This window comes from Tachysurus vachellii, chromosome 16 (genome assembly GCF_030014155.1).
Source record: "Tachysurus vachellii isolate PV-2020 chromosome 16, HZAU_Pvac_v1, whole genome shotgun sequence".
In the NCBI taxonomy this organism is placed as follows: domain Eukaryota; kingdom Metazoa; phylum Chordata; class Actinopteri; order Siluriformes; family Bagridae; genus Tachysurus; species Tachysurus vachellii.
The window spans coordinates 21,246,028-21,261,044 of record NC_083475.1 but is presented as its reverse complement, the minus strand read 5'-3'; the positions used below and the strand labels follow the sequence as shown (position 1 = coordinate 21,261,044).

The 15,017-nt window shown below is 39.5% G+C and overlaps 1 protein-coding gene across 3 annotated transcripts; it reads left to right on the top strand.

Annotated features, from left to right (window-relative positions):
- The first annotated feature begins 3,882 nt into the window (after positions 1–3,882).
- Positions 3,883–13,823, top strand: mdm2 (MDM2 proto-oncogene). Of its 3 annotated transcripts, XM_060890165.1 has the most exons (12): positions 5,463–5,524; positions 5,606–5,641; positions 6,044–6,112; positions 6,200–6,274; positions 7,812–7,945; positions 8,272–8,321; positions 8,442–8,500; positions 8,908–8,983; positions 9,887–10,044; positions 11,226–11,369; positions 11,607–11,675; positions 12,161–13,823. In XM_060890165.1, exons 3-12 carry the CDS (start codon positions 6,053–6,055, stop codon positions 12,740–12,742), a joined length of 1,407 nt encoding a protein of 468 aa, XP_060746148.1. In that variant the 5' UTR covers positions 5,463–5,524; positions 5,606–5,641; positions 6,044–6,052; the 3' UTR covers positions 12,743–13,823. The 3 variants fall into 3 exon arrangements, with proteins under 3 accessions (XP_060746147.1, XP_060746148.1, XP_060746145.1); XM_060890164.1 differs by lacking the exons at positions 5,463–5,524; positions 5,606–5,641 and adding an exon at positions 3,883–3,963; XM_060890162.1 differs by lacking the exons at positions 5,463–5,524; positions 5,606–5,641 and adding an exon at positions 5,769–5,923.
- The last annotated feature ends 1,194 nt before the right edge of the window (positions 13,824–15,017 follow it).

Below are 15,017 nucleotides of genomic sequence, written 5' to 3'. Positions count from 1 at the left end.
TACTGAAACAGCAGCGTTTACACTTCAACTGACTGCTCAATAAATCCCTTTCTTTCTTTCTTTCTTTCTTTCTTTCTTTCTTTCTTTCTTTCTTTCTTTCTTTCTTTCTTTTTCTTATTTTCTTTCTTTCTTTTTTCTTCCTTTCTTTCTGAGTTGTTCCTGATTTATTCTTATTTCATTTACCTTCTCTCCTCCCTCCCCCTCATCCACCTTCTTTCTTTCTTTCTTTCTTTCTTTCTTTCTTAGGTACATTTTGTGTTGAATTTTGTTTGGATTTTGTTGACTCTAATCTAATTTCACATTAACACTTGTGTGTTTATGCACACACACACACACACACAGTATTATATATTGTAGTATGTTTTCAGTCATGAGTTAAATATAAGAAAAAGCCAGAGTTTAAAACACTGCACTGGATTGATGTGTTGTGATCGAGACAGACGTCTGTTTCATCACCGCTTCGTCTGAAGTCCCTCAGCTGCGTCTGCTCTCCTGCAGGAATTCGCTGTTTCCTGCCAAGTGGGCTGTGAACTTTAGCCCAGATTGTGCTTGCTCTTTACGTCATTTAACCGGTCTGAGCATAAGCTCGCCGAGACCAGTGTACGGTACAGAGACGAGAGAAGCCGAGCTTAATCCTGTCTGAGAGTCTGAGAGATTTCACACTGACACATGAAGTCTCACCTGAACACATATCTTTACAAACAGCCTGCAATAATCGAGAGGTGGGGAATAATATCATATAAAAGACAGGAGCGGAGATAAAACAGCAAAATCATCACTGTAGCAGCAATAAATGCTTTAACACCGGACACAAAAACACCATCAAAGAGTAAACCTGTGTGATGAAGATGCCCAGACATGACTGGAAGAAGAAACCCACACTGACACGTGCCTGAGTACTGACTACTGGGTACTAAATACTAAGTACTAAATACTGAGTACTGACTAATGAGTACTAAATACTGAGTACTGACTACTGGGTACTAAGTACTAAATACTGAGTACTGACTAATGAGTACTAAATACTGACTACTGGGTACTAAATACTAAGTACTAAATACTGAGTACTGAATACTGAGTACTGACTAATGAGTACTAAATACTGAGTACTGACTACTGGGTACTAAATACTAAGTACTAAATACTGAGTATAAAATACTGACTAATAAGTACTGAGTACTAAGTACTGAGTACTAAATACTGAATAATGACTACTGAGTACTAAATACTGACTCCTGAGTACTGACTAATAAGTACTAAGTAAGCGTATGACAGGGTGCCAAGAGAAGAGCTGTGGTACTGTATGAGGAAGTCAGGAGTAGCAGAGAAGTATGTCAGAGTGGTGCAGGACATGTATGAGAGAGAGAGAGAGAGAGAGAGAGAGAGAGAGAGAGAGAGGAAGAAAGACAAAAAGAGAGAGAGAGAGAGAGAGAGAGAGAAAGAAAGACAAAAAGAGAGAGAGAGAGAGAGGAAGAGATACAGACAAAAAGAGAGGGAGAGAGGAAGAAAGACAAAAAGAGAGAGAGAGAGAGAGAGAGAGAGAGAGAGAGAGAGAGAGAGAGAGAGAGATGGAGACAAAGAGAGAGAGAGAAAAAGAGAGAGAGAAGAAATATGTAAGTGATAAACAGGAACTAATTTGTTTCAGGAACTCAATTTGTCTATTTGTTCATGTCATTTTTACTAATAAATAAAGCACTGTGATTGTTGGTAAGTTACTGTAGTTTATGAGGATTAGAACATGTTGGGACACGTCGTTAAAGGAAGTCATGGACTTCAGTGTGTCACAGTGACTCCGCTATTCATCATACTGTAAATATTAAACCAAACCTCATCATAAAGGAGCAGAAATTCATGTATTTAAAACACATTTCTACATATTTTTTTGTACCTTTCAAATCTGTTAAATAGAGCAGAAATTATATAAAGTATATAAATATAAGTGCGTGTGTCGAAATAAATCTAGAAATATTCCACACAGTTCTGCAGTAGAGCTCAAAACTGGAGTTCGGTCCTTAATCCGGACACAAAGGGGTTTTTTCCAACATCTTTAATCGTCTAGGAATTTTAGTCATTTCATTACTGCAAGTCTGAACATGTTGAGTTTAAAGGAACATGTTGTTCTAAAATAAACTCTGAGTCATTAGTAGACTTTTCAGGACAGGACATGGCAGTAATGAGCTGCTCACGTGCCTCACGTCAATGAGCTGGATTACACAACGCAATCAGCCTTGTGTTTAGATGACTCAGTTTCCCTGAGGATTGTTTATACCGTTCCATGGACTTCTACACAAAGCTGAGAGTCTGTACTTTCAACAACAGAGTAGTCTTTTCATGTGACCACCAGGGTGTGTAGTTTACACAACAATGACAACCTGAAAACTACTGAATGCTGTGAATACTGTAGAGTCCAGAACATCTGGGGATTTATTTCTCATCATGAGATACCTTAGACGTTGTAAACTCATCGTTCTTATTCTTATCGGCAGACGTGCGTTTTCTTACAACATTTTTGTCGAGCGTGTATTTTTAGAAAGTTAAACGATCTGTCAGTTGAATACAGACTAAATCAAATAAAATAGAATCTAGAAAGAGCTTTGTGAGTCATTTATTCATCCTCATTAAACGCTTTATGCTGGTCAGGTTTGCAGAGACAATCTCAGTAAATATTATAATATTCATTCATTCATCTTCTACCGCTTATCCGAACTACCTCGGGTCACGGGGAGCCTGTGCCTATCTCAGGCGTCATCGGGCATCAAGGCAGGATACACCCTGGACGGAGTGCCAACCCATCGCAGGGCACACACACACACTCTCATTCACTCACACACTACGGACTATTTTCCAGAGATGCCAATCAACCTACCATGCATGTCTTTGGACCGGGGGAGGAAACCGGAGTACCCGGAGGAAACCCCCGAGGCACGGGGAGAACACGCAAACACCACACACAAGGCGGAGGCGGGAATCGAACCCCCAACCCTGGAGGTGTGAGGCGAACAGGCTAACTAAGCCACCGTGCCCCCTAATTATAATATTATTATTATATTTTGACTCTCTACTGACTTTGACTCTGCTGTATCAACTCTCAGATATATTTGAATGTGTCCTTGGACTTGTCTCAGACATATGGACATATGTGCCTAGTCTTAGCCAAGAGTTTGTAAAAATATTGTATGTGTTTGACATTGTTTTTTTTTCCTGTAAAACATTGAGCTAATCACTGTCTCAATGGACGAATAAAGCCGAACGGTTGCAGTAGAGACATGTAGTGGGAAAGGATTTGGAAATGTGACCCCACCTTGTCTTGGCCTTGACACCATTAACACTCATTTTCACTAGTCCTGGTGTCTTGTACTCGACAATAGTGTTGTCTTGACCCGGGCTCTACAGTCCCATAGCTCGTACCTGCACCACACGCACTTACATGTCCGTAAACCTACATGCAGTAAATATCTTCTCAGCGGTGGTCCATGAGGTGGTGATTAAAGTGTCACTTGGGCTTCAGTCAACAGACCTAAAGTGCAGCTTTATGGCCAATCGATGCATGATGAAGGACATTTTTTTAGGGGTAAACCCTATAATAAGTGATGTTTCATTTACACTCTCACAGATCTCTATAAAGCCTTTAATCAGTGTATAAACACCCTGCATTACCTTTCAGCTCTAATTAACACACCCTTAGATGATTTGATTTGAACACGATTCGATCAGAATATACGTTATAACCAGTTTAAAAACCTTCGCTTTAGAAACCTGAATGTTTTTAGTAGGAACATTAATAAAAACTACTATTACTATATACGTATATGCAACAGGGTATATACCTTGCGCGCGCTTTGTTGACAGCGCGCGTGCGACACGCGCGCGCGAGTTGATTTCAAACATTCACATTTTAACCGTCCACCATCAGAGGTCGCGCTCGCGCAGTCTCGCGGCGGAAGTTTGCTAAGAAAGCGAAAGGTAGGAAAGGTTTAGCTTTCGGCTAACCCTTAATTCGTGTTTTAATACGATTATAAATCATACGTGTTGTCAGAGGACGTGTCTGGGACGTTTAATGTAACTGTAAACTGTTGCTTTTATGTTCGCTAGCGTTTAAGCTAAAAGCTAAGCTAGTTAGCACGCGCTGACGTATGGAGGCCCGAAAGCCTCGGGCTTTCCTGTGGAGGTTGTCGGGCTTTCCTGTGGAACATATCCGGCTTGTTACGTGTTAGCCATGTTGAGAGTTTCTAACACTGACTGCTGTTGTTAATAATAATAATAATAATAATAATAATAATAATAATATTAATATTTACACTTTAACACGCTTCAGAGTTTATAGTCAATGTAGTTTATAGTTAATGCTTGTGTGATAAGTATAAGCAGCTAGCGAGATAACTGCTGCTCATGCTAATGCTAACAAGCTTTGTACCACAATTTATTTTATTGACAATTATATTGGGACTTTATTTATAGTCGCGTTTGTTGACATCATACACGTTAGAACAGTAAATAAAACGTATGATTCTTCACGCAGAACGTTTTACTGGAAGGTGATAATGAGTTTATGGTGAATTAAAGTGCACATTAATATATGAGATAAATGTTTGTTTACTGAACCCCAAACACATGATGTAATGTATCTGTCGGCTATGTGAAGTGTTAATGTTTGAGCTGTTATGGCTGTGTTTTCATTACTCAACACTGGAGGTTGGCTTTAAACCCGCCCTATAACTGAGACATGTCCGGACATGTAGCGTGTGACGCCGAACGGCACCGAGGCTCATACTAGTGTTCTAAAGAGTACAGTGTGCTAAAGAGTACAGTGTGCTAAAGAGTACAGTGTGCTAAAGAGTACAGTGTGCTAAGCAGTACAGTGTGCTAAGCAGTACAGTGTGCTAAAGAGTGTGCTAAGCAGTACAGTGTGCTAAAGAGTACAGTGTGCTAAGCAGTACAGTGTGCTAAAGAGTACAGTGTGCTAAAGAGTACAGTGTGCTAAAGAGTACAGTGTGCTAAGCAGTACAGTGTGCTAAGCAGTACAGTGTGCTAAAGAGTGTGCTAAGCAGTACAGTGTGCTAAAGAGTGTGCTAAGCAGTACAGTGTGCTAAAGAGTGTGCTAAAGAGTGTGCTAAGCAGAACAGTGTGCTAAGCAGAACAGTGTGCTAAGCAGAACAGTGTGCTAAGCAGAACAGTGTGCTAAGCAGAACAGTGTGCTAAGCAGAACAGTGTGCTAAGCAGAACAGTGTGCTAAGCAGAACAGTGTGCTAAGCAGAACAGTGTGCTAAGCAGAACAGTGTGCTAAGCAGAACAGTGTGCTAAGCAGAACAGTGTGCTAAGCAGAACAGTGTGCTAAGCAGAACAGTGTGCTAAGCAGTACAGTGTGCTAAGCAGTACAGTGTGCTAAGCAGTACAGTGTGCTAAGCAGAACAGTGTGCTAAGCAGAACAAACAAAACTATTCTTATTATTATCGATCTGGTCCCTTCATCATGGTCACTTTAACACTCCGTCTGAAACACCAGACTTCCACATGCTGCTCCATCCAGCACCATGATGACGTTCTGTCACTGTATTGTACAGCACAATGATCTCTACATGTCTGTCTGTATGCTTCACTTTAACTCCTGGTCGCTATGGTTATCTCAGGGTACTAGTTAGTAGGTTAGTAGGTAAGCTGAACAGTCATGCTTGGACATGTTGAGACTTTCAACTCCACACTACAATCTACAGTCTCCGCCTTCAAACACATCAGGAGACTCTTTCATGCTAGTCCTGACATGTCTCTCTCTCTCTCCCTCTCTCTCTCTCTCTCTTTCTCTCTGCCCATTTAAATCCCTGTGTCCCACACTCAGACCTTCTCACTCAGAAGGCTGAGGCACTTTATGTACAGATGAAGAGTATATATTTTATATATATATATAGCAGATTATTTATTTGATCCAGGTAAGGTGCTGTGTTTCGTGCCAGGAGTTTCGTGCTGTATAACAAGCTGTACTCATTTCTGAATTTGTTGTTTCTTGTGTGTTTTATTATTTTTTTTTTATTTTTTCTCCTAATCCACAGATACTCACCATGACTACAGAAAATTGTCTGAGCAGCGCACAGATCAACAAGATTGACAATGAAAAGTTGGTGAGTTTAACTAGCCTCCAGGAAGCTGTCTGAATCTTAAGAGCTGTGATGTCAAACTTTTATTAATTTCTATTTCATTTTCTGCAGGTAAGACCTAAAGTGCAATTACAAACCCTGTTAAAAGATGCAGGGGCAGATAAGGACGTTTTCACCATGAAGGAGGTAGGAGGGTGGCATATGCAGGGAAAATGGTGTTTACCTGTCACTTTGTTACACCTGAGTTTAATTCTGCTCTGGCACAAGATTTAATCATAAGTAGAGCTCTGTGCTGTGTGATGATATGATATTCTTGTTGTAAACTGTTAGTGTTTATATATCATTTCCACTAATACGTATTTGTTTGCACACTTTTGTAATAGTGCATTATAAACATGACTCTTTGTTATGCATAAATATTGTGATGCATGGCATGTGCAGTAAAGTGTTTTAAGTGAAACTATTTTATTTAATACGTACAAAATAAGCCTGAGTTAAACAAGACTGTGTTCTCATACCCTTTAGTCCTTATTTATGTTTACAAGTTTAAAACATTTTTAACATGGCTCTGATCTTTTAGTTTAGAACTTGAATAATAAATTAAGTGCTAATAATATTTAATAATATAATAAACTTTACATAGCACCTTTTAATAAATCGTAGTGTATATTACTTCCGGCCCTTCGAGGGCAGGTGTTATGTAGTTTTTGTTGTTTATTGAAACACTTTATGCAGCCGGAGCTTTACGGTCTGTCCTGGAAGTTAAAAATAATCAGCGCTCTCAGGTTTCCGTTTGCTGTCCGTCAGACCAGTTCAGTCAGAACTGACTGCATCTTTAACTTCTCTTTTGTTGTTGTTAGAAATGTAGCCTTGCTTTTTGCATTTTTAGTGCTCGTGGGAACAAAATATTCTGATCAGTCTGTATAATGCAGTGTAATTGTATTATTTAGAAGATATTTTAATGTCTATTCAAATGGAGTGATTTGACTATACCTTTTTTGCATAAGAAGTATTCTGATTGGTTGGCTCAGTTTTTTAGCGGATGCATGGTGTATGTGTCACTTATAGTGGGTTTGTAGAATGAGTTAGTCACTGAGGTTAGTCACTGCTGCTTTCCTGTTTGAAACATGAAGGAAACCATATACTGTAGATGGGTTGATTTATACAAGTCTAAATAAAATGACTTGCCCATTTTTAGGAACATCTATTAATGACTCACTTTAATGTAGACGACCGAAGAATGTTTAACTTCCTTTCGTGAATTTATTTTGGCATTTCATTTCACTCTTCATCTGGAAAGGTTCTTTTAGTGCTTAAGAGCAGTCATGAAATGGTTTTCCCTTTTCAAAACAGGAACTCAGGCTGGGACTTTGTCAAATAACTTCCTTTATTTGTATAATATTAAGATTAATTAATGTGCAGTGTAAAAGGTGCAGTGTACAAGACATGACAAATAATTTTAAGGTGTTTATGTAAACCAGAATAAATAAGTTCTCATAGGGAGGGTGATTCCAATCACACAACCAAATATTAAGACGGGGTGTAAAAAGTTTTCTGTTCTAATAAATGGCAGCGATATCTGAGAAATGTTCATCCTGTCATAATTTACAACATTATCGATATTGTCGTGTCATACCCTGCACACTGACAGTACAGTAGTCACTTTAATCATGACGTATCTGTGGATCTCTATCAACATTAAAATCGTGTCTGTGTGATTCAGGTTATGTTCTACCTGGGCAAGTACATCATGAGCAAAGAGTTGTACGACAAGCAGCAGCAGCACATTGTGCACTGTGGAAACGACGCTCTCGGTGCTGTGCTCGGAGTGACCAGCTTCTCCGTCAAAGAACCACGGTGTGTATCTCATTAAAAACATCAGCAGCTGCTGAACAGCTGAAACAGCCGTAGTGCTCGTGACTTCTGGGAATGTAGGGCAGGGTAGACAGAGTGACAGGTGGTGGTTTTTTTCTCTTATTATTTTTTTTTTCTTCTTTCTTCTCTATCTGAAAACGAAACCTTTTCACGGAGTATCAAACCCATGTGTCTTTTAGTTTACTGCTTTAAATTTCTATAAAGTGGCATTTTGCATTCAGAACATTCTCAAATAAATCTTTACAGGATGAGAGAATGTTATTATTAAGCTGTACAGGATTTTATTTTTGAGTTCTTTGTCTTTCCAGAGCTTTGTTTGCAATGATTTCTAAAAATCTCATAGCAGTGAAAATTCCAGGTACAAACATTTACCTTTTCTTGCTGACCTCTTTATAAAGATATTTATATGTTTAAACTGAAACCAGTTTTTACTAAAAGTTTTACTAATTTCTTATCCGTCTGTTTTATTTGTTCATAGAGTCTCAGTCAACATTTAGAGAACGTAGAGCTCTAGGCGAATCTGACCGAGGGCCAGAGGTAAATAAATACAACGAACACATTCTGTCTGTCTGCTAAAAGGAGTATAGTCTTTTGGAGTGAGAAGAGATTTCCTCTTTAATATATAGGCTGTACTGCATATACACATTGCTATAGGTCTGCTGTTTTAATGTTTTATCCAGATATACTGGTATAGAGTTTTTAACAGTTTAGAAAATAGAATATAGAATATTTATCTTGTTAAATGGCTGGGAGTTGCAGAGATTGTTGCTGTCTCTTGTCAGAATAGTTAGCTCAGTTTGCTAATTTAATTTAAAACCAACGCTATTCGAAAGCTGAGCACGTAACTTGATTACTCCTGGAGTGGGGAGAAGTCGAACTAGACGAGTGTGAACGTAAAGTTAGAACTTAACAGTAAGACTCTAAATGATGTTTATGTGCCCTAGGAGACAAACCCGCTATCATCTACTTCCACACCACAGCAGCAACAACAGCGCAGGAGACGACGGAGCAGCGATCCTGGTGAACACACACACACACACACAAAGCACTAACACAGATTAGATACAGTCATAGGACTGGCACTTGTGTGTGTCCTGAAGGTGAATCAAGTCAAAGTCAATATCCTCAGGAGTTAGCAGGAATATTAATGTAATAGCAGAGCAATAAAGTTGACATGTTCATCAGTCATGACATTTCAACCTTATTAATATCAGAGTCCGCTGTGCGAAAGAATGAAGTTTACTTCCATACTTTCTCCGTTCACCCAAAAACTCCTTTGTTGCCTGTCTTTGATCATGAGTTGAACTCTGAAGGGTTAAGAAAGTGCACTTTGTCCAATCAATAAAATCAAAACCAGATTAAGATCTACACCTGATACAAATGCACAAATGGGTGTGTGTGTGCTTTTTTTTTTTTTTTGACATGCCTGGGGTTGTGATATGTTTCCTAAATACGCTATAAAATGCTGACTGTGCAGTTTAGGAGCGTCTACAACTGAAACATAAGTCAAGCGAGTCGAGCGGACTTGTTAAACCGGACTCTGGACATTCCTGTTTTCAGTTGTCTTATGAGCCTGCTGCTGTTGTGTGACAACTGTGTGGGCAGCATGTGGCAGCACTCATGACTTGCTCTCTTTATCCCCGAAGTCTGGAGGCAGTACAGAATGTGCTCAGATGACTGTTTTTCTTTCTTATTCAGGGACCGGTCCACATTTTGAAAACTGTGAGACCCTCAGACAAAGACGGTCTGTTTCATCAGACTAGTTGAAAAAACATCTCAGGAATAGATCGATGCTCCAAGCGTTTGCAGTCAAGCAGTTATCTGGATATGACAGATATAACAGATGTACAAGCTGCTCAGATTAATCATTAACCTGGAAATTAAACTTATAAATCAAATTTTTTTTTTTTTGTCGTCTTTCAGCAAACGTCTCCGCTGAGGAGGAATCCGGCGAACCACGGAAGAGGCACAAATCAGACAGCATCTCCCTGACGTTTGACGACAGCCTGTCATGGTGTGTGATCGGAGGCCTGCGCAGAGAGAGCGGGAGCAGCGAGTCTTCAGTATCACACAGCAATTCGGTTAGTTCATCACACCCTCATCCTACATAAGCTTATAGAATACACAACGCTGATCAGTACGTAAGGTGTAAAACTCTTCAGGACATGTAGTTACAATTTTAACTGATTAAACAATGACACGTTCTACTTTTTTCTGTTTATAGCAGCAAAATAAACCACTTGTGAAAGAACTGGCTGGTGTTTATTAATTTTAAGTCATGGCCAATTTTGGAATTAAAGGTGGGGTCTCTGATGTTTGAAAGCCAATGTTGACATTTTGAAATCAGCAAAATAAACTAACCCAAATGGGTCCCACCCCTGTATCGATAGCTCCGCCCACACATACATGCGTAACCCAGGCGACTAATGGAAAGAAATGTGTCTATCATAGCTGAAGGGAAGAACAATACGATTGTAGATAAACAAACAAGCAAAAATGACACACAAGCATAATCATGTAAAGGACAAAGACATATATTAGTTCTGTGTAACAAAGTAAAACCAACGTTACTCACCTATCGAGAAGGAAAAAAGCGCCTCGGCGTCTTAAGTAAAGTTGGTCACATATTCACAGATTGGAGTTTCCCGAGTCAATAACTCCTGAGCTAAACACTGTTACTACACAAAACACGGTTGTAGCTGCGTCTCTACATTACTACGATAGAAAAGAGGTGTTATTTGTGTAGTAACAGTGTTTAGCTCAGGAGTTATTGACTCAGGAAACTCCAATCTGTGAATATGTGACCAACTTCCTGCTCCTTCAGTTCTCTCCAGCGCTGGAAAGCTGATCCTATATTAACACGTCCTACTTCTTACCTTATCGTAAGTCTTTCTTCTCTTTCTTTCTTTGGTTTTATCCTCCATGTCAATGTTAAAACCGCTTTCTGCTAATGTCACACATGCGCACTGAACACTCTCTCCGCCCATATTGACAAGACACGCCCCTTTCTGCTCATTGGCTACATGTTTGTTTTGTATTTGTCGGCCCGACTCAGTTTTCTGAAGCATTTCTCAAACAATGTTCGTTCCGACCCCACCTTTTAAATAGCTGCGATTATCCAGTACTGAGCAGCCTTAGTTCACAACCTCGAGGATTCTTAATTTCCCTGCACACAATAACTGTGGATTTAAAACTCATTCACTTTACAGCATTCCTCCATTTTGGACCCTGTTCCTGACTGACTTGTCTGTCTGTTCCACAGGATGTAAGTAGATCTTTCGGTGGTGGGAGCGACGAGAGCGACGATTCAGACTCCGATAACTTCAGTGTGGAGTTTGAAGTGGAGTCTATAGATTCAGATGCCTACAGCGAGAACGACGAAGACTCCATACCTGGAGAGGACGAGGTTTTAACTCTTCTCATGCATGTGTTAAAATAATCACCACTTTTAGCTTTATGTAAATAAACTCCTGCTTCTAGAACGAGTCTGAGTCAGGAACAGATAACAAAGCACACAGCTCCATCTTGTGGTCGTTGGTTGTAAGTGCAAGCAGGAACTGGGCTTCTACTTAGTTATTTGTTTATTTTGAATATTTAGAAAGTTGATTTTGGCTTTTATTAATTCTTACATTTTTATCAACAGGTCTATGAAGTTACAATCATTGCAGAGGACGAGGATTCATTTGATGAAGATACAGAGATCACTGAGGAGGTGTGATTTTTATTCATCATTTTTAATTTCTCTTGTTAAACTGCATTTATAACATGTAGCCCCTTTAATCCTATAGTATTTGATTCAAGTCTTAAGCCACGCCCACTTCACATTATCATGTAATGATTAGGGCAGCAGCTATTGATTATTTTATTATTTTCCATCGAGTAATTGGATCAGAAGTCCTTTTTCTTTGTTACAGAGGATTTGTGTTGCTATAATAATGTCAGCTTTATTAATGTTTCTAAAGGAATCTTGTTTATTTTTTTTTACACTTTTTAATAAATATGCAAATTTACATAGGTTTCAGATGCAATTAATAAATAGTTTGTTGTCAATGTTTTATCTAGCAGAAATGACTGGGACTTTACTGTTGTAAATATAAATAAATTAAAATGAATGTTTGACTAGTTTCATGTGCATATTGTGTTTGGGTGTGAATTTTGTGTGCGATAAAATATGATTGTGTTTATGCACTAATTCAGGACTACTGGAAATGTGCCGAGTGTGAAGACCTGAACCCTCCGCTCCCACGCCACTGCAAAAGCTGCTGGAAGGTTCGTCCAGGATGGCTTCCAGAGATTAGCTGTGTGTCTGAGAACCCCAGCAACGACACGCGCGATGACGTGCAAACCGACACCACCTGTGACAACACAGACCTTGAAGCCAAAGCACCGTGCGCCGAATCTCCTACTCAGACCCCCGAGCCGGACGAAGGTATTGACGTCCCTGACGGCAAGAGCTTGCGTTCACAGAACACTTCCTGCTCAGACTCGCAGGGTTCGTCTGTCTGTTACTCGCTACCATCCACCTCCTCCAGCCAGGAGGAAACCCCTGAGCTGGAGCGCACCACCAGTTTGAACAGCACAGAGTCATGTCTACCCACATCCTGCCTGGAGCCCTGCGTCATCTGCCAGAGCAGACCCAAGAACGGATGCATCGTCCACGGACGCACCGGACACCTCATGGCCTGCTACACCTGTGCCAAGAAGCTTAAAAAGCGCAACAAGCTTTGCCCCGTGTGCCGGGAGCCCATTCAGTCCGTCGTCCTTACTTACGTCAGCTGAGGGAGAAACTTATACGCACGCTGTTTATTTACCTCACTGACCTTTTTAATGCTGCAGCGTTCTACGCTCTCACTAGCAAGAGACAAAGCGGCTGTTCGTTCTCGTACCTACTAACACTTTCTAGTGTAAACACAGCTAGTATAATTAGCTTGCTTTGCTAAAGTGATCTAAATTTGTAGCTGGTGTGAAACAGAAACAGAGCAGATGTAAATCAAACAACAGGGAGCTTTAAAAGCTGGATGTGTTTCCTGCTAGCGTGAATGCTGGGTAACATTAAACACACAGAGGCGTCAAAACAACAATTATTTTGTTTACAAATGATCTATTTAAAAGTTGAACCTGAAGTATACAGAGGTGCAATAATAAATAGTCCTCTTATGATGCCTCATAGGCAAATTAAAGGAGCAGTGTTTAAGCAAGTAATCACACCGGTGAGAGAAAAAAAAATCCCTCTTGGCTCAATCTGGTCAGCTGAAATTAAACCCGGTCATCTGTGAGAAATTAAAATGTATTAAATCAGCAGAACAACATACTGCTGAACACCATATAAACTATTTATTGTGTTCCCTGTTGCCAGGGAACTCTTTACTCTCCCACAGATTTCTCGCATATAAACCTGCTCTAGATTTGCTCTCAGATCTTTTGGCGTTGTGTGTTTGTTTTTATTTAATTTTTATGATCAACACCATGTTGATTAGGAAGTTTAGGTATTTTCCAATTCTATATTTTTCGTCTATTACAAACACACACAGATTAAATGTAAATAGTATAATGTTTTTTTTTCTTTTCAAATCACTATTTATAAACTAAATCTATAAATTATTTATGATGTGTTTAAATTTTCATATTTGGGGTGTTTATTTAGATTGTTTGTGATGTAGTTTAAAAGAGTTTAAAGTGCTACATAAACAGTGCTATATGAAGTTGATTTGGTTACTGACCTGTTTATATATTTTAATTTATACTAGTTAAATATGGAGCAATGTTAGTGTGGTTCTTTTGGACACTGAAATGTTTTGAAGTTCTTATTTTCACTCGGTTTGTGTGAAATAAATTTAGCTCGGTGCTATTTGCTTATTAATTGATGGTTTGGTCACACGGTAGCTTTACAGAGATGTTGAGTGGCTCATGAGACGTGTGGACTCGTCCCTCATGTGATGAACGTCAGGAGGAAACCTGAAGAGGAACCAAGTTCAAAAAGGAACCCATTTTCTTCTGGGTCACACCAGAGCATGGGATTATAAAGCAACGCTCTTCTACAGCTGTGTGTTAGAGTTCAGCAGTGCTGTGGGTTTAGAACAGCAGAGTCTTAATATACACTTTATGATCCTGTTTCAAGACCTCACTCTCTTCTCTTCTGCTCTCTCTCTTCTCCTTCTCTCTCTAATGGAGTGTTTCTGTCTCTCTCTCTGCCTTTCTCTCTCTCACTCCCCTTCTCTCTCTCTGATGGAGTGTTTGTCTCTTTCTCTTTTCTCCTCTTTCTGATGGAATGTTTGTCTGTCTCTCTCTTTCTCTCTGTCTGACACTCTCTCTGATGGAGTGTTTTTTTCTCTCTCTCTCTCTCTCTCTCTCTCTCTCTCTCTCTCTCTCCCCACTATCACTGTCTCTTTCCTCTCTGCTCAGAGACAATCCTTTAGCTCAGTGGTTCCAACCTTTTTTCAGCAGACCCTATTTTAACATTCAACCTTTTTTCAGCAGACCCCCCCCACACACACACACACACAAACACACTAAACCCCTCAACCAAACCCAAAGCAGACATTTAATTTAGCGATGCAGTCAGTTTAGTTTTTAATAATTACACCAAAGCTCTACGACATGCGATTATTCATATACATATATTTTTCTTTCCATCAACAGGTTCCATTTTTATCTAAAACTGATGGAAATAATAACAAGCAAATTCTAATGTGTTCAGTAAATCTCAATTATAAAATATAAATATCTGCCACAGGGGAAGTTTCATCGACCTGGACAGAAAATGTGCATCTTTAACTTCACAACTGACGTGTCGACATCTCACACCATTCTGTTCTGTCTTTTACTGTATGTATACTGTACATTGAGGAGCTACCAGTGTTCTGCATATTATTTCTGCCATTTTTAAACGTGTGTTTGAGCAGTTTGGTGTGTGACTGTTTTGATTGGCTCCTCTGCTTATCTGGGTTTACTAACCGTTCAGATAAATCCTTATCTTTTGATATTTTGTACTACAATTTTCTCTTCTAACTGGTGCCTTGACATCTTACCTTTATTGCGTCTTCTTGTTAGCGAC

Bases quoted from the DNA above. Each gene is read 5' to 3' on its own strand.
- mdm2 (XM_060890164.1), top strand. From the start codon at position 6,053: ATGACTACAGAAAATTGTCTGAGCAGCGCACAGATCAACAAGATTGAC. The intron at 6,113-6,199 runs GTGAGTTTAACT...CATTTTCTGCAG, and splicing joins AGATTGACAATGAAAAGTTG to GTAAGACCTAAAGTGCAATT. The intron at 8,501-8,907 runs GTAAATAAATAC...TATGTGCCCTAG, and splicing joins AATCTGACCGAGGGCCAGAG to GAGACAAACCCGCTATCATC.